The sequence below is a fragment of the Neoarius graeffei genome, chromosome 21, assembly GCF_027579695.1.
Source record: "Neoarius graeffei isolate fNeoGra1 chromosome 21, fNeoGra1.pri, whole genome shotgun sequence".
NCBI classification, from domain to species: domain Eukaryota; kingdom Metazoa; phylum Chordata; class Actinopteri; order Siluriformes; family Ariidae; genus Neoarius; species Neoarius graeffei.
This window is the reverse complement of record NC_083589.1, coordinates 51808871-51835738: the sequence shown is the minus strand read 5'-3', so window position 1 is coordinate 51835738 and position 26868 is coordinate 51808871. Positions and strand designations below refer to the sequence as shown.

Sequence of the window (26868 nt, the reverse complement as noted above, 5' to 3'; positions counted from 1 at the left end):
CCGGGTTCGAGCCCCGTGGCCGGCGAGGGCCTTTCTGTGCGGAGTTTGCATGTTCTCCCCGTGTCCGCGTGGGTTTCCTCCGGGTGCTCCGGTTTCCCCCACAGTCCAAAGACATGCAGGTTAGGTTAACTGGTGACTCTAAATTGACCGTAGGTGTGAATGTGAGTGTGAATGGTTGTCTGTGTCTATGTGTCAGCCCTGTGATGACCTGGCGACTTGTCCAGGGTGTACCCCGCCTTTCACCCATAGTCAGCGGGGATAGGCTCCAGCTTGCCTGCGACCCTGTAGAACAGGATAAAGCGGCTAGAGATAATGAGAATGGGATGTGCAAGTTGAGATCTTGAAGAATGCAATCAGTATTTCAGATAATAGATTGTTTTGTTGGAAAAGCATACATTTTTTGTTGCAAATTGTCTTGTTTTTGTCAGGACTGTAGCCTGCTGGGGGGTGTGGGTAAATTACCATATGGGCCATTCACGTGACGATTTAAGGCTACGTTTACATTACGTCGAATCAGCGGATCATCAGATTAACGTTCTTAAAACGATTCGCGTTTACACTAAAACTGTTAGCCGTGCACACAGCAACGCCAATACGCGGATACGCTCGGCTCCGCAGGCATCCTGCGCTCCAAATCACTCCGCCCTGAACAGCGAGTGCCCTCTGGAGGGTGCGCACTCCGGCCCTGCGCAGCTCACAGAGCGCGCGAGTGAAGTGAACAAGCCACGATTCGGGACTGAGCCGCTGTGTGTGTGATCCCAGCGCATATCACTTATTACTTGCAAGTGGAAGGATGGCAAGCCTAAAGACAATCATAACTACACAATGGGCAGTATTTGCATCAGTATTTGCAGTATTTTCATACTTTTATACTCTTTAATGAAAGGTGATACAAGGCGGAAGTCTGCGCCGTTTTTCAGCAGTCGCGTCACATGACCAACGCCAGCGAATCAGGAAGGTGGATGTCACAGTGACGTTGTCCAATGAGACGCCAGCTAGAGCCCAGCACAGTGTATTCGCGTATTCTCAATGTTTACACAGCACCGGAGCTGATACGATCTAGATTGAATACGTGGACGCTGGCGGATTCCCGTTTCCCCGCTTTTTCAGGGGGGTTAATGTAAACGGACAGTGCATCCGCGAAGAAAACGAGACAGATACGGTCTAGTGTAAACGTAGCCAAAGTCTTTTGTTTTTTTTTTCGCCAATCAGCTGTATGATACGAGCTGAGCTCGTGGCTACTTAAGCTGCATACAGGCATGTAATTTCACTATGGAACGAATATGGAGCAAGCTAAACAGAGCACAGTGGAGCTGAAACACCGCAAAGCAAACAGACGCACGGTATTTACATCGGAGATAACCATTTCTAGCAAAAAAACAACCAAAAGGAAGTGTTCTAGGACTACATATTCCATCGGAGGCATTGATGCGTGCAAGGCGCCGTTTCTCTTTCTGATGGGGTGAGTTTATTAATCTATAGGGGTGTTCACACGGCAACTTTTACTCCGGTGTAGCACCGGGGCTGCCCCGGTAGAGCGTTCACACGGTACAAAGTTATACCGGTGTAGCCCCTGAAAGCTGCTTAAACCGGTGCAAATCTAACCCTGCTCGGGAGGTGGTTTAAGAAATTTACTCCGGAGTAAATGCTAGTTTGCGGGGCAGCACCGATATAAAATGGGACGTCTGAACGCTACAGGGGTAGACTCGCTACGCGTGAGGAGAGTTGATTACATAAGGGTATTGCATAATTTGCATCCTGGTATTTTGCGCTTCCAAAATGGCGAATATCAACAACAACAGAACTGCGTGTCTTCCAGTGTTGCCAGATTTGGCAGTTTTAAGTGCATTTTGGCGGATTTGAACATATTTTGGGCTGGAAAACGTCAGCAATATCTGGCAACACTGGTGTCTTCATCCACGTTGTTTCCCGGCGCTTGGTGATGCCATGACAACCGGGAAAAAGAAGTACATTTTCACGCATGCGCATATTTCATTTCCGCATTATTACTATCGGAAATGATAGTAATAATGATAGGAAATGATAGTAATAAAGTTTTTGCTACTATAACACGGTCGCAGAAACTGCCGTGTGACCGCAAGTGGGGCTGCACCGGTGCTAACACGCTTCTCTCTAGTAAGCAGGGTTGTGACGTGTGAACGCTGCGCAAAATTTACACCGGTGTAAGATATATCGCAACAAAATACATCGGTGCAGCATCGATGCAAATATGTGCCGTGTGAACACCCTATAAGGCTGTGTGGTTATTTTTGCATGTAACGGAGAGTGTTGTGGTTTGGTTACATGAAACTAGCGTTGTGTTAGTTGTGTTATCATCGTGCTATCTTTCTTTCTTACGGTGTGAGTAATTTTTCAACCACAAAACGTTAAAGTATACTTTAGGACTTATTTTTGTACTTCATAATTGTTTTGGACATACTTTGCATGGAAGGAAAATTGACGTGGTGATCTTTGTTTACATGAAAGTAGCATCGTGCTCGCTAGTAGGGGGTAGGGCTTTCCTTAATGTCATGCAAATGAGCAGCATTATGTGCCCGCTCTGCACCCAGAGTAGCTGAGATGGAAAACTTTGAGGGTGATTTTCTCCCTTTCCTGTTTTAAGAGGTATGCACTTTCAAAAGGCCACACATTCTTCAAATATTGTCCGATCTCCACATGGAAGGCATCATTGGAAAGCTTAGAAACTGTACTTTCTGAATCTGTCAATAACTCAAAATGCCCCCGGGCCGACATGTGTCCCTGGATTTCATGATCTGCCATTGCCTCTCTTGAATAGTTCTACAGTGGAAACCTCCTGATCCATCGAAAGTTTCGGTTTGGCTCAGCGGCCTGATGCTTTTCCTGAAATTAGAAAAAATTAAGTATTTCACCAGAGGATCAATTACAAAGTTCCACAAGATATGGGACGCCTTAGTTTTGTATTCTGACAGTCTCAACGCTTTCCCATAGCATCGTAGGGCCCTGATGATTCTTTCATATATAACAGATGAGAAGACGGTGTGTACTTTATACAAAGTGTGAAATCCCCCTTTTTTTTTTTTTTTAGCAGTGTGGGCGGGACTTGATTGGTTAAAATAAGGAAAAAAAAATTCAAGACATTGTATTTAAATACATCCTGTACTGCATGGGCGCAAGTATAACATTTTCAAAAACCTGAAAAGTCTGACAAAGTCAGACGTGCAGGGCTTGAAAAAATAAATTTAAATTACAAGTTAAAATGGTTGTCTCTCATGCAATCTCATGCAAACATTTATAATCAGGGATCCCAGCAGTAATTGAAAAAAAACAGAGGAATGTAAGAAACTATCAGCAGGGGTCAAGGGGGCTGCAAGCCCCTAGTCTGGCTAACGCGACTTCAAAGCTCTGCGAGCATTTGGTCTGGCAAAGATATTAAGCCCAACCATTTCCCAAAGCGCGTGGTTGACCCGCCTCCCTGAAATGCCTCAGTTTGCTACTGGTCGAAGCCAGAAAAGGCTGTGACGAAGCTTAAACCAATCACATCACTCTTTCCTCTGACGTATGTGACGCGACGGGGCTAACTGGTAGATTAAACTCTTACCGAAGCCGGTTGGGAGCAAGGCGAAAACGTCCTTCCTTTCAATAAATACCTCCAGGGCTGCTCTTTGCTCCGTTTTCAATGAGAACTCGCTCCATTTTCGTAATGTTTCTAGTGAATGAAGTGCTTCCGGCATAGAGTCTGTAAACAATCTATGGCTTCCGGTCGCAGTTCTACTACATCAGTGCCTTGAACACGCCTCTACCCAGGGCCGTTGGAGATGCTCAAAGTTGATTGGCTCCCGATTTTTCGGGAGCTTGGAAGAGCTGTAGATAGCTTGCCTGGCCAGACTAAGCTCGCAACAGGCCCTCGTGTTGCGTCACACTTAGGATGGGCGGGCCCAGGCTAGCAAGCCCCCTGAAGCTGTTGAGATTTTAACATTTAAAGATGCTATAGAACACATTTTTTTACATAGATTTAACATAGAAAAGCAACAGAATTTAACAATGTGTATCTATTTGATGCCTTATTTTGTAATCAATGACATAAATGGCAAAAAAAAAATTATTTATAAAAATTAGATGAAAATGTAGCTTTGAAGAATATACTTCTTCTAACCCAGACACTGTTCCGCTATCTCTTTTATGGACGATATCTTTTTTCCACGACATATTGAATTACAGTGGTGCTTGAAAGTTTGTGAACCCTTTAGAATTTTCGATATTTCTGCATAAATATGACCTAAAACATCATCAGATTTTCACTACAAGTCCTAAAAGTAGATAAAGAGAACCCAGTTAAACAAATGAGACAAAAATATTATACTTGGTCATTTATTTATTGAGGAAAATGATCCAATATTACATATCTGTGAGTGGCAAAAGTATGTGAACCTTTGCTTTCAGTATCTGGTGTGACCCCCTTGTGCAGCGATAACTGCAACTAAATGTTTGTGGTAACTGTTGATCAGTCCTGCACACCGGCTTGGAGGAATTTTAGCCCGTTCCTCCATACAGAACAGCTTCAACTCTGGGATGTTGGTGGGTTTCCTCACATGAACTGCTCGCTTCAGGTCCTTCCACAACATTTTGATTGGATTAAGGTCAGGACTTTGACTTGGCCATTCCAAAACATTAACTTTATTCTTCTTTAACCATTCTTTGGTAGAACGACTTGTGTGCTTAGGGCCGTTGTCTTGCTGCATGACCCACCTTCTCTTGAGATTCAGTTCATGGACAGATGTCCTGACATTTTCCTTTAGAATTCGCTGGTATAATTCAGAATTCATTGTTCCATCAATGATGGCAAGCCATCCTGGCCCAGATGCAGCAAAACAGGCCCAAACCATGATACTACCACCACCATGTTTCACAGATGGGATAAGGTTCTTATGCTGGAATGCAGTGTTTTCCTTTCTCCAAACATAACGCTTCTCATTTAAACCAAAAAGTTCTATTTTGGTCTCATCCGTCCACAAAACATTTGTCCAATAGCCTTCTGGCTTGTCCACATGATCTTTAGCAGACTGTAGACAAGCAGCAATGTTCTTTTTGGAGAGCAGTGGCTTTCTCCTTGCAGCCCTGCCATGCACACCATTGTTGTTCAGTGTTCTCCTGATGGTGGACTCATGAACATTAACCAATGTGAGAGAGGCCTTCAGTTGCTTAGAAGTTACCCTGGGGTCCTTTGTGACCTCGCCGACTATTACACGCCTTGCTCTTGGAGTGATCTTTGTTGGTCGACCACTCCTGGGGAGGGTAACAATGGTCTTGAGTTTCCTCCATTTGTACACAGTCTGTCTGTCTGTGGATTGGTGGAGTCCAAACTCTTTAGAGATGGTTTTGTAACCTTTTCCAGCCTGATGAGCATCAACAATGCTTTTTCTGAGGTCCTCAGAAATCTCCTTTGTTCATGCCATGATACACTTCCACAAACATGTGTTGTGAAGATCAGACTTTGATAGATCCCTGTTCTTTAAATAAAACAGGGTGCCCACTCACACCTGATTGTCATCCCATTGATTGAAAACACCTGACTCTAATTTCACCTTCAAATTAACTGCTAATCCTAGAGGTTCACATACTTTTGCCACTCACAGATATGTAATATTGGATCATTTTCCTCAATAAATAAATGACCAAGTATAATATTTTTGTCTCATTTGTTTAACTGGGTTCTCTTTCTCTACTTTTAGGACTTGGGTGAAAATCCGATGATGTTTTAGGTCATATTTATGCAGAAATATCGAAAATTCTAAAGGGTTCACAAACTTTCAAGCACCACTGTAAGTTCAACGCATTAGAAACAAGAGCACGAACGGAGTTAAAACACATTTTCTAGCAAATGGGCGCAGCCATATTGTTTTCTCGTTCTATCGCGTACAGTCTTGCGGTATTTACATCAATTTAACTTCCGAGTGTTCCCGAATGTCAACGAGAACAAACGAAGCTGACAAAAACATCGCTAAACAAGCAAACCAAATCAGAACGTATTCTGCTGGTCATTTTACTTAAACAAACATATTTTTAACGGATATACAAGAGATTTAAAAAAAAAAAAAAAAAACACCACCACTTTGGCTAGAAAAATAGCAGAATTCCGCTAAATAGCGGACGTCTGGGATCCCTGTATAATATTAATAGTTATATGATTTGCATATTCACATCAAATGTTCAATACATTTCATCAATTCATCTGAAATAATATTTCAAGTACAAGGCTTGATATTTCAAAACATCTAGCAATTACTACCGTATTTTCTGGACTATAGAGCGCACCTGTATATAAGCCGCATCCGCTCTATTTAAAAAAAAAAAAAAAAAGATATACAAGCCGCACCGGGCTATAAGCCGCAGATATCTATGTTGAAAAATTAGATATTTACTGCATGTACAGAACGATTTTGTACTGTAAATGTACATGTATGTACCTGAACAGATTCTTTCCGAACAGTGCCTTTTAACACGGCAGCAACTTTGCTGATTAAAACGGAACAGAACCAAGAGAAAATAACCGGTATTTATTTACCTTCATTTCTCCTGTGTTTGAAACCACAAGTCACTTTAATCATCTTCGCTGGATTTGAAAATAATTACCAGTTAGTAATTTGTCGTGCGTGTTCTATCTGCTAAAGATCTGCTAATTCTTCTTTGCATTGATTTTTCGTCTATCTTATTTTTGATTCTACTTCCGGTTAGAGCGCCCCTAGCGGTGGAAGAAAAATCCACAGAATAGCCGCACCTTTGTATAAGCCGCATGGTTCAAAACCTAGGGAAAAAGTAGCGGCTTATAGTCCAGAAAATACGGTAATTTAAATGCTGAAACAACCATTTTTAATATGCTTTTGCTGTGATACCTTTTTTACAATATATACACAGCTTGAGTTAAAATAAGAGGCCGCATGTCTTGTCCTCAGAAACTCCTGGATTTTAGCAAATAACAAGATTCAGCTTTTTCCATATACAAAAATATCTATATTTTATAATCCATTACTGACTACAAATGAGTTTTCAACCTGACAACCACATTAGAAAAGATGATAAAGCTAACAAACTTATTTCAAGACCTACCTTACTTTTATTTAATAACCGAAAGGTAATCAAATGTCAAAAAAAAAAAGTTTACAAAAGCAGATACTTGTGATGAATAATTTCAATTCGAGAAGAAAGCACATTGCATTTGCACATCACACAGTATCAGATGACAATTTAAATCACCGATAAATGTTTTGAATTCACTTTACTACATAGCACAAAAATCAGAAAAGTGATTAGTCTCATCGGCGTGACTTTTAAGTCCCTTCTTCCCGCTGGAGCCGTACTTGACAGTCTTTGAACACCAGTCACAATACGCAACTCCTGGGACGTCCGGTTTTCTCAGCCATATTCCCCATGTGTCACCGTTTTTCATTTATTTCTAGACGTCTTTTCTAATTCTTTTGCATTGGAGCCTTCCGATAAAAACTTCATTTTGACATATTTTGATCAGCAACCAGAAGCAAAGCACGTGGATCTGTCACAAGGGAGGGAAGCGAAATAAGGCTTATTATAAAAGCTGAAGTTTCAATGCACGGCAGTTAACAGTGAGCCAATCAAAAGCACCGTTCTAACTTGCACCAAAAGAAACGGCGACTCATGGGAATAGCTGGGTTGATTTGGTCAAACAACGTGCGTGAAACATGATATCACACGTGTACAACACCGTGAAACAATGGGCTAGTCAGGACCGTTCGTCGGTGAGCGGTGTATAAACTGAAAGATTTCTCATGCAGAGACTGTACCGCGGTAACCTGGTAATACGCCGAGAGTGAGACAGTGAGAGGGCCACACCCCCCTGAAAATCTCAACGGATTTACACGGTTTGGAAAAATGACTTTCAGAACCGAAAAAAACGGAGCTTCCGGCACATGCCGGAAAACTTGCACCCATGGTACTGTACTTCCTTTCTTGAATAAAAAAATATATGTTAAAAAAAATTCCTGTCGCGCCAGATCAGTCGGCTGGCGGGTTTTCAAAATAATAAATACGTGCATTCACATTTTTCTGATCAATCCATATTATACTCCGCGCATTTCCCACATTAATACATACGAAGTACTTTGTCTCTGCTGCATCTTTGGCTACGTTCACATTGCAGGCTGAAGTGACTCAAATCCGATCTTTTCGCCCATATGTGACCTGTATCCGATCTTTTATTGACAATATGAACGACACAGATCCGATTTTTTCAAATCCGACCCAGGCCGTTTGGATATGTGGTCCTAATTCCGATTCCTATCCGCTCATTTCATATGCGACTTCAGTCTGAACCGCCAGGTCGCATTCATCCGACTTACACGTCATCAACAAGCCACAAACGTCACTATTCTGCGCTGAAGTAGGCGGCGGGTCTCTCAAAAAAAGTTACAACAACATGGCGCATAATCACGGGCGCAGATAGACGGTGGGACTCGTCCCACCCAGATTTAAATTCACCTCGTTCGGTCCCCCCCACTTATAGGGAGGAAAAAACGTCCATGCTGTCTTTCTTTGCATAAGGCAAACCTCACAGAAAAATCAAAAGACTAATTACCATTCGGTTTATTGAGGTGCACAGCAGTGTATACATAGTTGCAACAACTCACATAAAACAAAGACTGATATTCGGTTGGTTGAGCTGCGCAAACTGCACAGGTTGCGAGCTCGAGCTTGGTTGCTATGGTAACCCACAAGAAGTTTGACAGGCATATCAGGGTTGGGGTTGGTTTGCTGGCAGCTTTGTCCCCCCCCCAGTTCAAAAAACGTATCTGCGCCCCTGCGCATGACATCAATGCGAGGGACGCTTCGGGCTGTGAAGGTTCTGAATCTTCTCAATGGAAGGACGCAGAGGTTAGGGAGCTGATTTCCATTTGGGGGGATGCAGCTATTCAAGCTAGATTGGGTGGGTCATACCGCAACCGGGCGGTTTTACTTCCGTAAACACTGGCCATGCTCACTGCGTGTGACGTCGTCGTATCCTGCAATGCGCATGCGGAACACTTTTAGGTTGCTTTTTGTTCATACTGAGGATCACATACAAGTCACATATATTTGTTCATGTGAACGACCTCACAAAAAAATCGGATTTCACAAAAAAATCGGAATTGAGCATTAAGCCTTGCAGTGTGAACGTAGTGTTTCAGTTCTTTTAAATCAAGGCTGAATCCTTTTTCTTCTTCACCGCTGCATTTTAATAAATCAAATTTGATGCTTTTGATTAATTCCTTCCTCTGCACTGTAACTTATTCTTGTATTTTAGACTTCGACAACCTTTACTGTCATTCAGTATGCGACACGTGTACACCGGACAAGATTTCGTTGCAATTTGGCTCAGCACAGAATTAAATATTAAGTGTACTAAATTAAATTATGCAGCAGCAAAAAATATTATAACGTGCAATAGTATAAAGTGACCTGAGGAATTAGGAAATGTTCAAGTTATAAACAGAATTTTAGAGTTTGGGTTTGGAGTTCAGCAGTCTGATGACCTGGGGGAAAAAGCTGTTCCAGAACCTGGTGATCCTGCGCCGAATGCTGCGGAACCTCTTTCCAGAGACCAGAGGGGAGAACCGTTTATCTGTCTTATTCTGCTCTAGCTTATTTTCTATTCTCTTACCATTTTTAATTGTACTTGAACTAGGGATGGCGAAAACTAAAAAAAATCTTGACCGACCACCGAGCCTCATTAGCCGGTTAAAGTCGGTTAACCTATGAGTTTAAACAGGGATGCAAACGGCACGCCTTTTGGCGGATGCCGCCTTTTTCACGGCTGAATCGTGCAGATCCGATTTTTTTTTTTTTTTTTGGGGGGGGGGGGGGGGGGGGGGGGGCGCGTTGGAGGGTCTAAATAATTTCATCAGAGTAAATTCTGTATTAAAATTACTAAATAAGCAAATGCCGTTACAGTCCATGAAACATAGGAAGTATGAGAAGAAAACAGTAAATCAGAAAGCTGCGCACGTTTTCGCGGAAGCTGCGCAAATGTGCGCAGCTTTCTGATTTACTGTTTTCTTCTCATACTTCCTATGTTTCATGGACTGTAACGGCATTTGCTTATTTAGTAATTTTAATACAGAATTTACTCTGATGAAATTATTCAGACACTCCAACGCCCCCCCAAAAAAAAAAAAAAAATCGGATCTGCACGATTCAGCCGTGAAAAAGTCGGCATCTGCGCCTTTAGTTTGTGTGGAGAGAGATGATCTCCATGTGCCTTCTAATAATAATTTTTTAAAAAAACAGAATAGTAATTTGTAAGCTAAAAAGCCTGTGTCTGCACTTTTCTTTCGCCGAGTGGCAGCTGCCTTCAACTGGGGCGGGAGGGCGGGACATGACTGAATGGGTGTTTCTGATTTGTCAGCTGCCGTCCTTACACCGCATGGCATGCCCCAAGCGTTTACAACACAGAATTCCAGGTTCTCCGCTCCAAAATCGGCAGCTTCAAAACGATTGATTTTTTTTTTTTTTTAACCGACAACCAAAAAAAAATTAACCGGTTGACGTTGATTCGGTCAACCATCGGTCAAACGGTCATCGGTTAACATCCCTAACTTGAACATGTTTATAACGCGTTTCTTCCTCCGTCCGTTCACTCCAACACACTTTTTTTTTTCTTCTTTCAGCACGACTGTAATGCATGATGGTATATACTGCTCGGTTAGTGACCGTCGGTTGTACACTGCTTTTCATGGTGCATTGTGGGATACTTTGAGTGCACTATACAGGGTGTAATAATTCTCATTATACGGTGCATTCGGACAGCACTACAAAACGGCCAACTCGCTATATAGCCCACTATACACTGAGTAGTGAGCGATTTCGGACACGGAAAGTGAAGGAACAGCTATTTATAGCGGCTACAATGCAAGTTATAAGAGAAGCTGTTCATGGATTTCGAAAACATTAAAATGCATCATTAAAATTTTATTTAAAAATAAACTGGCAAATTGAATTAAGAGAGGAATAAACCACTTTGGGAGATCCTGTAATAGTGTTTTTTCTACTTGGAGCAGTTGCATTCACTCAACCGTTTTTCTCTTTTCCTCCACGTGTTTCACAAGGTAATTTCAAATGTTTTAACTGTGCAGCATGTAACTTTATGCTTACAGAAAAAGAATTCACGCACTCTAAAACAGGAAAAACGTACAAAGTCAAGGGAAGAATTACTTGTTTGTCTACCTTTGTCGTTCATCTTTTGACTTGTCCTTGTGGAATACTTTATGTGGGTAAAACGAAGAGACAGTTAAAAACGAGAATTTTTGAACATAAATGCTCAATAAGAAAAAAACGATGAAAAATCATCTGTGGCAAGGCATTTCCAGTCTGCTGGCCATGACGCTAGTATGTTGAAATTTATGGGACTAGAGATGGTTTACAGGTCTCCACGAGGGGGAAATAGAGAGAACCATCTCTTACAGCGAGAGGCGTGGTATATTTTTAATTTGAATACGTGTATACCGAATGGGATGAATGAAGAGCTATCCCTGACTTGTTTTTTATGAAGATAATAATGTACTGATGGCTATACTGCATTGCATAATTGTAAATATGCACATAATGTCTGTAATGTTTTGTGAATGTATTTTTCCAATCGAAGGATTATTTTGACACATGGTCTAAATACTTCATTGTCATTGGTTTGTTGTAATGGGGTGTGGTAATGGGCGTGGGTATTTAAAAGTGTTTTTGTGGTTACATTGTTGCACACTGAGGAAGGCACACGCCGAAACGCGTTTGTGCAATAAAAGGACATTATATGCAAGGTGCGGCCTTTTTCTTTGGAAATTGAGATCCTGTAATAGGAAATGAGTCAACTTTGGGGTGATGACTGGATCACACCACCCACCCAGTCACTGATTATTTTTCTATAACAGCATGACCCATCGTGTTCCATTTCTTTCTTAATGATCATTTTCCTCGGCAGTAAAAAAACGTCAGAGTATAATTTCATCTTCCTTTTGTCTGCTTTATTCTTTTAAATATTAAGATATTTGAGCATTCAGAAAATGTAAACTGGTAAGAATTTTAGTAACCCATTAACATTACTGCTGCTGTCTTAACACTCTGAAGCGGGCTGTTAACTCCTTCCTCATACCGCCCAGTCGGACAGTTAACTGAAGAGGGATGGTGTGCGTTATGTTCAGGAAGTCATGAGCTTAAATTCTTCCCATGTCTCAGAGTTACAGTACACAGCGGTGACATCATGCACGCCTGACTCCTGTCCGTTTCTGAGAATGAGGTCATTCTCATTCCCAAGAGGCCATCGCTTCCTTTTATGGAGGTCTTTCTCATAACGCCACCCTCCTAAAAGTCACCCTTTACACTGCATCTCTAAAGATTTTATGATCAGGAATGACATCACACCTTCACTTTGATCTGTATGTATATGAGCACTGGGAATTTTTGCAATACGTCACCCGGTACAAAGCCTTCAAAACCAACTAAGACAACACCGCTGTCCCATATTTACACATTATTATTATCCATATTACTGAAGTATATTCTTACCCATGCCAGAGTCTTTCTTGGTGCCGTCTGAGATGATCTCGACGTGGTCAGCGTCCACATCGTAGCTAAAGAAGTCGTTCAGGTACGTCTTGGACCGCTGGCCTCCAAACACGTACAGGCAGCGATTCCTCTGAGAAAAAGGAAGCAAATAACCCAGTGTTCCCATCATCAAGAGTATTAACCATCAGTCTCACCATAAAACATCTAAACGAAGCAGTAATCTGAGCAGCAACTCTGAAATTACAACGCACATCTTCAGGGAGAAAAGAAAATCCTCCATCCCACACAATAATACCTCTTCATACCAATACAACCCAAAACCAGTCGAACTATAATTACTGCCGCAGTGATGGAAAACATTTTGTTCAAAATTGAAAAAACATGACAATTTAGTAACAAAATGACTTAAAGTGCCATTCCACCATTGGATGTATTCTTTGGCATAAAATACAATATATTTTATGACAACATGACTAGACAGAGAAATCTTTTAGCTTCAAAATGATATCGAGATCTTGCAGTCACGTGACCGGAAAGTACACAACCGCCATCTTGTCGGTCAAAAACACCGCTGAATACTGCTGCACTCGTGTACAGAATGGATCAATTTCAACCGACGGACTACACGGCTCATTTTTCTAATGAACAGATAACTAGATATATGTCTAAAATAAACGATCTACAGATTTGTGACCCTTATGGCTTACCGGACGGAGTTTTCACGACCGGATTTTGAACTGCCAGCGGAATACCCAGACGTGTATAATTACCTCATTAACTTTCCCTCGCTGTTCAGTGGTGAAGCACTGCGTGCTTATAAATCTCTGGACAGTTATTTTTACAGAAATTCAGGATTTGTCAGCGACTCGGATGTGGCATCTTGTAAACAAGAATCCTCATTGGATGGGTAAGTCACTTAAGTATTGAGTATAGCACTGACCAGCCGATTATAGAATAGAATAAGGTAATTCCAAATCGTCCGTGTTGTTTACATGGATCTGGCGTTGGAGAGGTAGAGGCTTAGCAGTGGAGGTTTGAGTAGCTGTTTTCTGAGCTTAGTCAACAGGCCGGCTCTGCAGCCTCGCTTTTGCTTCCGCTCCCGGCACCGCTTCCTTCGCTTTGCTTCTGATAACAATCCACGGAGACCCCGCTGGTCTCGCTATCTCGTCCGGAATGTTTTTTTTTTTCCTCGTCCGGAATGTTGTGCATGCGATGGAAATCGCTACAAACCGTTATTTTCTGCTGGAAACCAATGTCCAGTAAGTCCATACGGTTGTAGTGGATATTGAAGTCCGGTACAGACGAACAACACGCAAAAATACACACAAAAAACATAAAAAACGTGCACAGGTAGGGAGAGCTTGTAGCCGCAGCCGTTGTAGTAGAATTACATATAGTAGGGTTTTCCAGAAGAAAAGGTAGAAGTAAAAGCAGAAGTAGAACGAGAAGTAGAAGGCGGAATATGGCGTTTGACCGACAAGATGGCGTCTGTCACAATCTGGATCAGCTGTGACGTCACATGCAAGTGCTCCATAGCAAACATAATTTTTTGACAACAACAAGTATATTAATTTTGCAACCAAAGTCACCTACTCTTAATTTCCGCGCGGTAGTGAAACGTGATGTCATCGGCAGGTTCCCCTTCTTGTGTACCACGTGTCGGTCTATTTTTAGACCAGGAAACCCCCAAAGTGAGAGAGTCATTTCTCCTCGTATATGGGGGCCAAAAAAATTGCGAAAAATTTTGAGTTAATCTTTCAGTTAGCTAGATTTATTAGTATTAGCTAGATTTATTGGTATTATTTTTATCGCGTTCTATCCGCCATTGCTGATAATATGTGCCACGTCACACGTCACGTGGTACACAAGAAGGAGAACCTGCCGATGACATCATGCGCGGAAATTAAAAGGGTAGGTGACTTTGGTCGCAAAATTAATATACTTGTCGTTGTCAAAAAATTATGTTTGATATATCATTTTGAAGCTAAAAGATTTCTCTATCTAGTGATACCATTTATACATGTTGTCAAAATATATTGTATTTTATGCCAAAGAATACATCCAATGGTGGAATGGCACTTTAAGGCTTTTATTTTAAATCCAAAAGTTCCCGACCCCATGCTTCTATAAGTAAACAATTACTATAATACATTAATAACTGCTCTTTAACTCGCAATCCAATAGACAGTTAGACATACAAACAAGTTTAAACAAAAATAAAACGTTTATTTTAACATGACATTGAGTTTACTTTCGCCAATCTCAGCAATATTGCTAGAGTTTTCAGGTGATTATTTTTTCTCCTGGGGGGTGAATAGATGTTGAATAAGCTATTATTTGCATTCTGCAGGGTAACACGAACTCAACAACAACAACAAAAAAAAAAGAACGAGGTCTTTATGTTAAAAATTGACAAAGATACGAGGATTTCTGTTCCGCGGAAAGGCACGGGCACAGTTACCCCTTTTCCATCAAATCAGTTCCAGGGCTGGTTCGGGGCCTGTGCTGGTTCTGGCTCACAACTCGTTCAACTTGCGAGCCAGCTGAGAACCAGTTTGCTTTTCCATAGCTCACGGTGCTAAGCGGAGCCACGTCAGTTACGTCGCTGTATACGTCAGTTACGTCGCTGCGTTTGTATAAACCTTGGCGCGAACATCGTAGCAACAACAACACGGAGAAGCAGCAGCAGTGGCGGCAACAACAATAATAATGGATGACTTCGCGTTTGTACAGCTGCTGGTTCTCGCCGCTTAAAAATGGCGACCTTTCGCGATCTTGCTATTGTTGTTGGTCTTAACAACTCCGCCCCCCCGCTGACGTAAGCGGTTCTTTCCTCTGGCCCAGCAGAGAGTTGGTGCTAGCCTGGAACCGGTTTTTCTGGCCCCAGAGCCAGTTCTTTGTCAGTGGAAACAGAAAACCCGGTTCCAAACTAAGCACTGGGCCCGAACCAGCCCTGGAACTGCTTTGATGGAAAAGGGGCAACTGACACTCGACCAGGCTTGTAGTACTTGAGTCCAGGACTCGTGACTTGACTTGGACTCGTACATTAACTGCATTAGGACTCAAATTGGAGACGAGGGCTTGGATATTTTTCTTTATTTTTTGTAACGTCATAATAATTTGGCACAAGATATTTATATCTACGTTCATTTTTGTACTAATTTTGTGCAAGTGTGTCACACCTGCACTAGACAGACACTCGGGAGCGCTCCGGACAGCGCGCACGCGCCAAGTGGACTCTCGTGCACGCACCATAAATGACACTCACCTGCACAGGATTAAGGTGCAATCAGCGCGCCTATATAAAAACTGAACACACACTTACTTTGCGAAGTATTGAGCTGCGTTGCTGACACATTACCGAGCCTTATTTCCTTGTTTGGTTTCCTGATCCCCGATTTCCTGTTTCTCGTCTTTGATTCTGCCGAATCTACGATAGCCTGTTTGTGCCTCGCTCGACCTATTGCCCGTTTCACCATTTTACGATTTTGCCTGCCGTTCTGGATTGTTTACCGTCTTCACTTGTACACTACCGTTCAAAAGTCTGGGGTCACTTCGAAATGTCCTTATTTTTGAAAGAAAAGCACTGTTCTTTTCAATGAAGATCACTTTAAACTAATCAGAAATCCACTCTATACATTGCTAATGTGGTAAATGACTATTCTAGCTGCAAATGTCTGGTTTTTGGTGCAATATCTCCATAGGTGTATAGAGGCCCATTTCCAGCAACTCTCACTCCAGTGTTCTAATGGTACAATGTGTTTGCTCATTGCCTCAGAAGGCTAATGGATGATTAGAAAACCCTTGTACAATCATGTTAGCACAGCTGAAAACAGTTGAGCTCTTTAGAGAAGCTATAAAACTGACCTTCCTTTGAGCAGATTGAGTTTCTGGAGCATCACATTTGTGGGGTCGATTAAATGCTCAAAATGGCCAGAAAAATGTCTTGACTAGATTTTCTATTCATTTTACAACTTATGGTGGTAAATAAAAGTGTGACTTTTCATGGAAAACACAAAATTGTCTGGGTGACCCCAAACTTTTGAACGGTAGTGTATTAAAAAACACACCTTCTGCACTTACATCCGTCTCCCAACCATCTCTGACAGAATACTTCGCACTCCCTGATCAGCACCTTCACCTGTTCAGGAACAAACTAACAATAACGGTGCTGAAACCACCACCGTCAAACGGTGCGGCTGGAGTCTTGGACTCGACTCAGATCAATAGTGGACCCGACTCGAAATTCTCTTTAATGACTCAGACTTGAACACTGGGGACTCGAGGTTTAGTGACTCAACTACAGCACTGCACTCTACAGCATCGGGAAACGGGCTCGAAATAGATCCCATTCTGGTAACCTGAGTGATTATTTTTCATTTCTTAATACTTTGGCCAAACAAATAACGACACCAAATCCTGTCTCATTCCCATCAGCTCCTTCGCTTTCTTTTTTCCTTCCGAATGGTCATGTGGTGTTTTGATTTGCTTCTCTCGTTCAAGGAACTGGTCATGTATGAGCCTCCCTTTCTTGCGTGCATCATCGAGCGCGTCCCGCAAGCTCAGGGACGAGTCTAACGTCGGAAAAGCAGCAGGATGACGCGTTTGCGGTCACTTCCGAGAGACATTTTTCACGTTTTATCTCAAGTCAGCGGCAGTGCATGTAAAAATCACTTCAACTTTCATATCAATGAGGTTTCAGCATTTTTCATAATCAAATCAAAGAAATCATGGTGCGAATCGGGTATATTCCAACCCACCTCCCTCATGAGGATAATTTTAGGTGAACCTCATTAATACTCTGATAAGGAAGGTCACGTGACCCTGTCCTATGAGGAAATTATATCACATGGACACGACAACCCAAAACATGATGGAAACCCGGGCCAAACAGGGAACACACGCGGTCTACTCACTTTGCGGCCGGGCTGTCTGTGTTTAACCGCTCGTATCGCCACGAAGTGTAGACCAATTTTAATGACCCAAAACATTTGTTTTACTGCTACCAAACTGCCTTTGAATAGAACTAAATAATATTCAAATAATACGCCAGTAAAAGCCGATTAACTGCAACCTGTTGGCTTAGATATGCCGATTCGCTCGCTGGCGTGATAGTGACGTCACTGAATACCCTAATACTGCAGTCGATTATCTTTGCTTAAATGAAGAAACCAAAAATCAAATCTATAGATATGCAAGAAATAAAAAACAATGGAGTGTGTTGTCAGGAAAAATAAATCAATACCACGGTGGTTTGTTGCATCGGTCCAGAGTCCCCCTTCCGACCCCGAAGCTGATTCCCCAACATCATGTCTCAAACGGTTTCATTCCTTTTATACTACAGCAATTCAGCATCAAGTATATTTTTACGACGCATCATATTTTTCCGTTATACACAGTACAACCCCGATTCCAAAAAAGTTGGGACAAAGTACAAATTGTAAATAAAAACGGAATGCAATAATTTGCAAATCTCAAAAACTGATATTGTATTCACAATAGAACATAGACAACATATCAAATGTCGAAAGTGAGACATTTTGAAATTTCATGCCAAATATTGACTCATTTGAAATTTCATGACAGCAACACATCTCAAAAAAGTTGGGACAGGGGCAATAAGAGGCTGGAAAAGTTAAAGGTACAAAAAAGGAACAGCTGGAGGACCAAATTGCAACTCATTAGGTCAATTGGCAATAGGTCATTAACATGACTGGGTATAAAAAGAGCATCTTGGAGTGGCAGCGGCTCTCAGAAGTCAAGATGGGAAGAGGATCACCAATCCCCCTAATTCTGCGCCGACAAATAGTGGAGCAATATCAGAAAGGAGTTCGACAGTGTAAAATTGCAAAGAGTTTGAACATATCATCATCTACAGTGCATATCATCATCAAAAGATTCAGAGAATCTGGAAGAATCTCTGTGCGTAAGGGTCAAGGCCGGAAAACCATACTGGGTGCCCGTGATCTTCAGGCCCTTAGACGGCACTGCATCACATACAGGTATGCTTCTGTATTGGAAATCACAAAATGGGCTCAGGAATATTTCCAGAGAACATTATCTGTGAACACAATTCACCGTGTCATCCGCCGTTGCCAGCTAAAACTCTATAGTTCAAAGAAGCAGCCGTATCTAAACATGATCCAGAAGCGCAGACGTCTTCTCTGGGCCAAGGCTCATTTAAAATGGACTGTGGCAAAGTGGAAAACTGTTCTGTGGTCAGACGAATCAAAATTTGAAGTTCTTTATGGAAATCAGGGACGCTGTGTCATTCGGTCTAAAGAGGAGAAGGACGACCCAAGTTGTTATCAGCGCTCAGTTCAGAAGCCTGCATCTCTGATGGTATGGGGTTGCATTAGTGCGTGTGGCAAGGGCAGCTTATGCATCTGGAAAGACACCATCAATGCTGAAAGGTATATCCAGGCTCTAGAGCAACATATGCTCCCATCCAGACGACGTCTCTTTCAGGGAAGACCTTGCATTTTCCAACATGACAATGCCAAACCACATACTGCATCAATTACAGCATCATGGCTGCGTAGAAGAAGGGTCCGGGTACTGAACTGGCCAGCCTGCAGTCCAGATCTTTCACCCATAGAAAACATTTGGCGCATCATAAAACGGAAGATACGACAAAAAAGACCTAAGACAGTTGAGCAACTAGAATCCTACATTAGACAAGAATGGGTTAACATTCCTATCCCTAAACTTGAGCAACTTGTCTCCTCAGTCCCCAGACGTTTACAGACTGTTGTAAAGAGAAAAGGGGATGTCTCACAGTGGTAAACATGGCCTTGTCCCAACTTTTTTGAGATGTGTTGTTGTCATGAAATTTAATATCACCTAATTTTTCTCTTTAAATGATACATTTTCTCAGTTTAAACATTTGATATGTCATCTATGTTCTATTCTGAATAAAATATGGAATTTTGAAACTTCCACATCATTGCATTCCGTTTTTATTTACAATTTGTACTTTGTCCCAACTTTTTTGGAATCGGGGTTGGAGTTGTTAAATGCTGTGGAGCAAAACGCTCCTGCTATCACTTGTTATAGCAGCTATAAAGAAGTTCTTCCATGAAGTTAATAAGAAAAAATGAAGCATGTTACGTTGCACTAAGAAAAAAAAAGTACTCTGAAGAAGTTTCTCATTAAGGAAAAAAAACTCTTCCAAAGCATATAAAAGGATTAATTGCGCACTCGTAACTTTTATAACGATAAAATGTTAAGAATCATCGTTCCGACCGTTATTTAATACGTCCATAAAAGCTCGATCTCTGACGCAGGGGAACTGACCGTGTGAAAGAGCATGCAGTGGCCGATGCGAGACTGCACGTCTTCAGGTCCGGCGTTGCACGAGTCGTCCCTCAGAAGGCTCCAGGTACCTGCTTGGCACTGATAGGCATACAGGCCGCTGAACTGTGGCTCTGACGTGCGTCCGTCGTCTACGCTGCCGTTACACGTCAGGATCCGACCGCCAAACGTATAGATCATGTGCTTCTCCGAGTCCATGCACATCTACATGAGGGGAAAAAAAAAAAGCATTCAGATTTGTTGTAGTATTTACACGGCACTTAGCGCAGTGGCGTCTTGTATAATCCGCTACGGCCAGGTCTGGACCTTCGGGTGAAATTACCTGGTGGTCGAACACAAGTTTAGGGCCTCCGTCCGCAGAGGTGTCCTCGCTGAGCAGCGTCCACGTGTTCGCATCGATATCGTACCGGTAGAAGTCACTCTTCAGAGACTTGCTATTTCGGACGGAGGAGTCAAGGTAGCGGCCCAGCGTGTAGATCTGCCTCCTCTGAGAGTCGATGCACATCTTGTGGCAGGAACGTGCACTGGGACCATTCTGACACACACACACAGACACAATTTCACAACTTACTCTGACATTCCACCATCTGCATCCAAAGCACAATTCATAGCTGCCAACATTCCGAAATTGTAAATAGTAATACAAGGTTGGGTACTGAATCTTGGTGGGGGGTCGCCAAAGCTTTCTAGCAAAACTACCCTGAAAAATCACACTAAAAATAGTTTGACAAAATTTATTCTACAAGCTAAACTATCATCTTACATTAATTTGCAAAGTTCTTTTCAACAATGTACGAAAATAGTCAGTGAATCAGGCGAAAACTTCAAACAATGCAACTGGCACATATAACTTTTGACAAAGTACACATTAGAGAAATAGACTAGAGCTTACTCAGTCAACAGTTGATGTTATTGCACCACATAAACTTGGCAATATCTAACACCATTCAATCATTAGTCACAAACAAAAATGAATTATCACCCTTACTTGACTTGGGCCCTGTCCACACGGCAACGGATTCAGGTGACTCCGATACAATTGCTTATCGTTTAGGCCTGGCGTCCACACGGCACCGGCGTTTTGGGTGCCCAAAACGCAATCTTTTTGAGAACGGGTTCCAGAGTGGAAAGATCTGGCAACGTTGCCGTTGCGAAGTCGTCTGGATGAGTAGAACGGATTTGTTTACGATGACGTCACAACCACATGACTGAGTGCTTCACGCCGGGTAGAAGTGTAACAAACTCGATGCGAGTTGTCAACAAATCCTATAACTTGGTTCATGAAACGCGCTTACAAAATATTTTCACTGTGAATATTTATTGTGTAATGGTGCAAAGTGAGAGAGAGAGAGAGAGAGAGAGAGAGACTCTGCCCTTAGGGCAGAGTCAATCCCACCAGCAAAAATAGGGAAAAAAAGGAGCGATCTCACCTCTTCAGATGTTGGTTTAAGTCCTACAATACATTCCTCAAAAAGGGCATAGAAGAGCAAATTAATCCATCAACGTGTAGCATTCAATTTATTCCGGACCATTAAAGACGCCGCCTTCCGCGTAGAATCATACGTCATCCTCGCCGCCATATTGGATAGGTCAAAGCGGAGAATAAAGATTCATGTGCTGCATTTAACTGTACCAACAGGTTTACCATCCAAACGAGATCATATGGGATTACCTTTCACAGGTGAGAAACAACAAATTAATCCATCAACGTGTAGCATTCAATTTATTCCGGACCATTAAAGACGCCGCCTTCCGTGTAGAATCATACGTCATCTTCGCCGCCATATTGGATGGGTCAAAGCAGAGAATAAAGATTAGCTGCGTTTAACTGTACCAACAGGTTTGCCGTCCAAACGAGATCACATGGGATTACCTTTCACAGGTGAGACTGGAAAAATACTTTTCATTGTATTTGGTCATTATAATGTAATTTTACGAACAGATTTTCCTGACTTTGTGGCTAATATGAAGTCTCGCGCATAATAGTTTATGCGCATGCGTCCTTACTACTTCTATTGTTCTGGTGTCTCCGAAGGGACCGTCTTACAGCACCACTAGAGGTGTGGCATGTGTATTGCATCGTTTTCAGCAAGCGTTGCGTTGTCATATGGACCTGATATTTTACTGATCGTTGCCCATTTGGACGCGATATATTTTTAAATAACATCTCGTTGCTGTTATCGTGTGGCTGTAGCTTTAGAAATGAAGGGAAACTCCTCTCGGTACGAGTCCTTGAAGCGCTGGCCCTTCCCCTTAGCCATGCTTTCTTTAGAGATTAGTACTACGCTACATCTTCATAACAAAAGCTTGAAACGCCATGCTTTGTTCAGAAACTTCGTGAACAAAGGCCAGACGATAGCGTGCCATGGATGATCTAATAGCATCATTGATTGGCTGAGAGAACAAGCAATAGCCAATGAAATTTGGCGTAGTATCTGCCGCTTGGAACGAAGCGGTGTTTTATCAAATACGAATCCCACCGGTGATAGACTTTGAAAACGACCCATGAAAATTGGCAAAATCGTATTTTATTGTAGTAAATTCGTATTTTTGTAATCAAAATGACAAATCGTAATAAATACGATTTATTCGTAGTAGTTGGCAGCTATGACAATTATATCTACAGTACGGAATAACATTTACCGTTAATAATCCGTCCCATACGTAGCTCGGCGGTTCATGCAAGATGGAAAGCTACAGAACACTCGACACCATATTGCCTCATAATTTGGGAAGATTCAAAAATAATATTGATGGATCAAAGCTCAATTAAATATTTGGAATACATTAAAGGAAGAATGCAAATAATTCAGTGGCGTGCCTATGACCCCGGATTCAAACCAAACGAAATGGATCATAGATTTAAATCTCGGATTTCGAAAGGAATAACGTTTTATTCGCTTATAACTAAAGGAAAATTGAAGGACTTTGAAAGTCTGAGGAAGGAATATCAAGTTGAACAACCTGACTTTTTTTTTTTTTAAGATACCCTCCATATACGAACTTATTTTGAACGTATTAGACACAAAACGGATATGGATGAGCCTAGATTGAAAGTACTCCTGGATGCCTACGAAAATCATCTCTAGAATTTACAAAGGCCTGTTGACCAAAACAAAAAAGAGACACACAACAGAATACATCAAAGAAAAATGGGAGCGCGCGAGTAACCTGACAATATCAAACGAGGTCTGGCTGAACGTGTGTGAACTCCAGTGGAAATGTACAGTACAAACTCTCATATGTGGAGGGAGTTTGGATGGAAGCGTTTTATTTGTTATCACAAGTATGTGTGTCGCTGGAGGAGATGCCAAATGTTAGAGACCGTGCGCGTCTCAAGAAGCTGACTACTGGCATATACTTTGAGACTGCCCAGTGATCAAACCATTCTGGGCAGAGATTCATAATACGTTAAGAAAGCTGTCCGATACTGACCCGCCCATTCGGTTTCTCACTTTATTTTTAAGGCATGTTGACTTCCAGGCAAGGTGCGCTGATGAATATTTGTTTGGTATTTTAATATGCGCCTGCAAAAAAAGCGCTTACGAGACGCTGGCTGCTCCCTGAACCCTCGATAATACAAGAATGGATAAATATAGTAAATGAGATTTGCAATATGGAAAGGATCACTTTCTCTCTCCGTCTCAAGAAAACTGTTTATTAAAGCTATGGACTAAGTAGGTCAAATATATAAAACCTAGCCTAGTAAACTAGACCCACCCGCCTAGTGGCCAAAAATATTTTTGCCTACGAGTGGGTCTAGCCTCGCACCATAATCAACAAAACACCCCGGGCATCAAATCGTGCCCGCCAATCACAACGCAAGGTTTTTGTTTGGATTCTTTGGGCGGGCTTTTGCAGGAGTGACGACAAAGCTGCGCGACGCTGGAGAAAGCGCAACAGGAAAGATGGCTACGGCTAGTGAACAGCGCTCGTTTGACTCCGCTTTGGAATCAGTTTTAGAAGAATTAGACTTGGAGTTTTCGTTGAAACATGAGCAGGAAGAGGCTCTCCGCTCATTCCTTTTCAAGAAGGACGTTTTCGCTGTTTTGCCGACCGGCTATGGCAAAAGTCTGATCTACCAGCTGGCTCCGCTCGTAGCCAAAAGGATGGGGCTAGTTTGTGCAGTACGAAGAATTAATAAACAGCTTTGAAACATTACTTTTTGATTGTTTCTTATTTTCCCGTTATTTTAAATTTAAAGGAAATTATTTCACCAAACACCACTAAATAAAAACTCTCAAAAACAGTTTAAGCAAACCCTTGAAAAAAAAATAAGAGTGTATGTTAAGTATGTGGTACAGACTCCAAACTTGTGGTCATTATCTCCAAACTTCTTAATATCTAGAATCTGTTTATTAATTAATACGCATTTTGAAAAATTATTTATTTCAAGGCCTCCCCCACTGCTTTCTGTCGCTCTGACTACGTCACAGTCACTGTTGCGCTGATTGGTCAGAGCGTTGGCCTATACGCACAGAGACAGTTTGAAAGACGGCGGGTTGTTCCTCCCACACCCTTCGGAAATGTCTACGGATCGAGGCCAGACTAAATATTCACATTTAGTCTGGCTTGCCAGGCTATATAAAACCCATACGACCAGACTTTGTGGAGGTGTCAAGTGAATGATTATGTCAAGTTCTTGTTTTCCTGCAACTTTAACTTTACCGTATACGCACATACATGTTGAACCCGTTCTTATGTCTCAAAATTTGTAATTTTATTAAATCTCTTCTCTAACCTCTCCTGGACTTACCGGTCCCTCGCTATTATGCTTCTATGTAAACACTTAATCTCTCCCAAACTGTATCAAGTTCATAAATACTGAAAATGTATGGAATGCAGAAGAAATGATGCTATTGGTTTGATCAATGTATGCATTACAATCTGCAATCCCAAAAAATATAAATATAAATTAGTGCTGTCAAAGTTAACGCGATAACGCGTTAACACGATCTCAATTTAACGCGATTAAAAAAAAATAGTGCCGTTAACGCAAATTCTAATTTGACCCTGCGAGTCACCCGTAGTTCCTGTTGAGGCTTGTCGCGCGCTGCTTCAATAAGAGTACATGTGAGTGATGGAGAAAGGCATAGACACAAACATCCTCGCCGCCATATTGGATGGGGCAAAGTGGAGATTCTTCAACCGTCTCTGGTATTGAGGTATTTCACCTGACGTCACAGGGTCACGTGACGCCCCGGTGTCCGCCATTTTGAACGTCAAGCTAGCTAATGTCAACAACAGTAGCTGGTATGTTACTGTAGCGATGTTTACGTTCAGTCATTTGGATGACTGTTAAAACCTTTCAGTCTCAAGTTTTTCCTTTCCTGGATTTACTAGTTTACTGAGCTAGCGCGCACCGGCCGCCGGGGAGCTAGCGCGCACCGGCCGCCGGCAGGCTTGCGCGTGCTAGCTCCCAGCTTGTCCGAGCGCGCTAGCTCAGTAAACTAGTAAATCCAGGAAAGGAAAAACTTGAGACTGAAAGGTTTTAACAGTCATCCAAATGACTGAACGTAAACATTGCTACAGTAACATACCAGCTATGATGTTGTTGACAATAGCTAGTGCTAACAGCTAGTTGCTAATACACTGCTACAACTACACCGACCCTAATAATACAGTTCTTGGTCATTGCCTGGTAACAGCAAATTTATAACGGGCCATGTCTCAACAGACTAAGAAGTTATTTCAATGACATTTAATAACATTTTGTTTATCCTGAGGACCGAAAGTAAATGAAAATGTGAACAAACCTTAGCTGTAATAAGATGGCGACCACCGGCTCCAGGGACGACCCACTGATGTAGGCATGTGACCCAGCCTGACACAAAATATTTGTAGGCATCCAAACTCTTATACGCTTTCAGATCAATACCTGTGTATGGCGATGGGTTTTTAACGACATAGGTATACAGATCATGTGGGCCGAAGTCAGGTAAAGACGAGGGCTTCGTGTACTTCCGTACGTCAGTGAGCAATCCTGGTGGAAGCAGGTAAACGTCGTTCTCTAAGCCTGCTAACCTCAATTTTTGCAAATACCTCTCCCTCTGCTCACCCTGTAAATGCCCTACGTCGCTGGATAGTGAAGGTGTTTTCTGCATCTCGCTCCTTTTTCTTTTATGTTTTTCGTTTGTCGCCTTCCTCGCATTCAAACCGATTCGAGCCGTGACGTCCAAAATGGCAGCATCACATGACTTGGTCACGTGGGTGAAAAACCTCAATAGCGTCTAGACAGTAGCCGAGAATAAAGATGCCTCATTCATGTGCTGCGTTTAACTGTACCAACAGGTTTACCGTCCAAACGAGATCACATGGGATTACCTTTCACAGGTGAGACTGGAAAAATACTTTTCAATACTGTTCCTTCAGTCTTCAGTTTCCCAGCTCAGCTCCACCGGGGAGGTGTAGACTTATAAGCAGTGGGAATTAGATAATACAGTGCCGCACTATGGTGAACGTTTTTGAACGTATGAGGAATGTTTTTATTTTTGTTATCTGTTTTGTTCTTCTTTTACGGCAAATACTTCTCTTCAAAAGAAACTAATGAAGAGTAAAATAAAACTTTTTTTATTTTCACAGTGATATGCACTTTATTTTTCATCCCTTGGTTTTCTCATCTAACATGGAAGTTATGGATGTCAGTGGCTGTGACAAGACGTGTTATGCTCTGCAATAAAAAAAAAAAAAAAAAAACATTGGTACAAAGCAAGCCCATTCACTTTTTTATGCTGATAAGAGAATTACAATGGTTTTTCATGTGACAAAAATGTGCGATTAAATTGCGATTAATCGCGAGTTAACTATGACAGTCGCGACATTAATCGCAATTAAATATTTTAATCGCTTGACAGCACTAATATATATTAGTGCTGTCAAAAATGTCGCGTTATTAACGCGTTAACTTGACTCAATTTTAACGGCGATAATTTTTTTATCGCGAGATTAACGCTCTGTGACATGATGCCACGCCCCGCACAGCCAGAGTCCTCTGCCCTCCCCCGAAGCGCCACA

The 26868-nt window shown here is 42.0% G+C and overlaps 1 protein-coding gene across 1 annotated transcript in view; it reads right to left on the bottom strand.

Annotated features, from left to right (window-relative positions):
• mkln1 (muskelin 1, intracellular mediator containing kelch motifs) overlaps window positions 1–26868 on the bottom strand; it is a 168116-nt gene that overhangs the window by 40709 nt on the left and 100539 nt on the right. Inside the window, exons 10-12 of the mRNA XM_060903331.1 lie at window positions 20177–20389; window positions 19837–20058; window positions 12541–12670 (exon numbers count right to left, since the gene is read on the bottom strand). Of these exons, the coding sequence (XP_060759314.1) occupies window positions 12541–12670; window positions 19837–20058; window positions 20177–20389 (565 nt within the window). The remainder of the gene's footprint in view (window positions 1–12540; window positions 12671–19836; window positions 20059–20176; window positions 20390–26868) is intronic.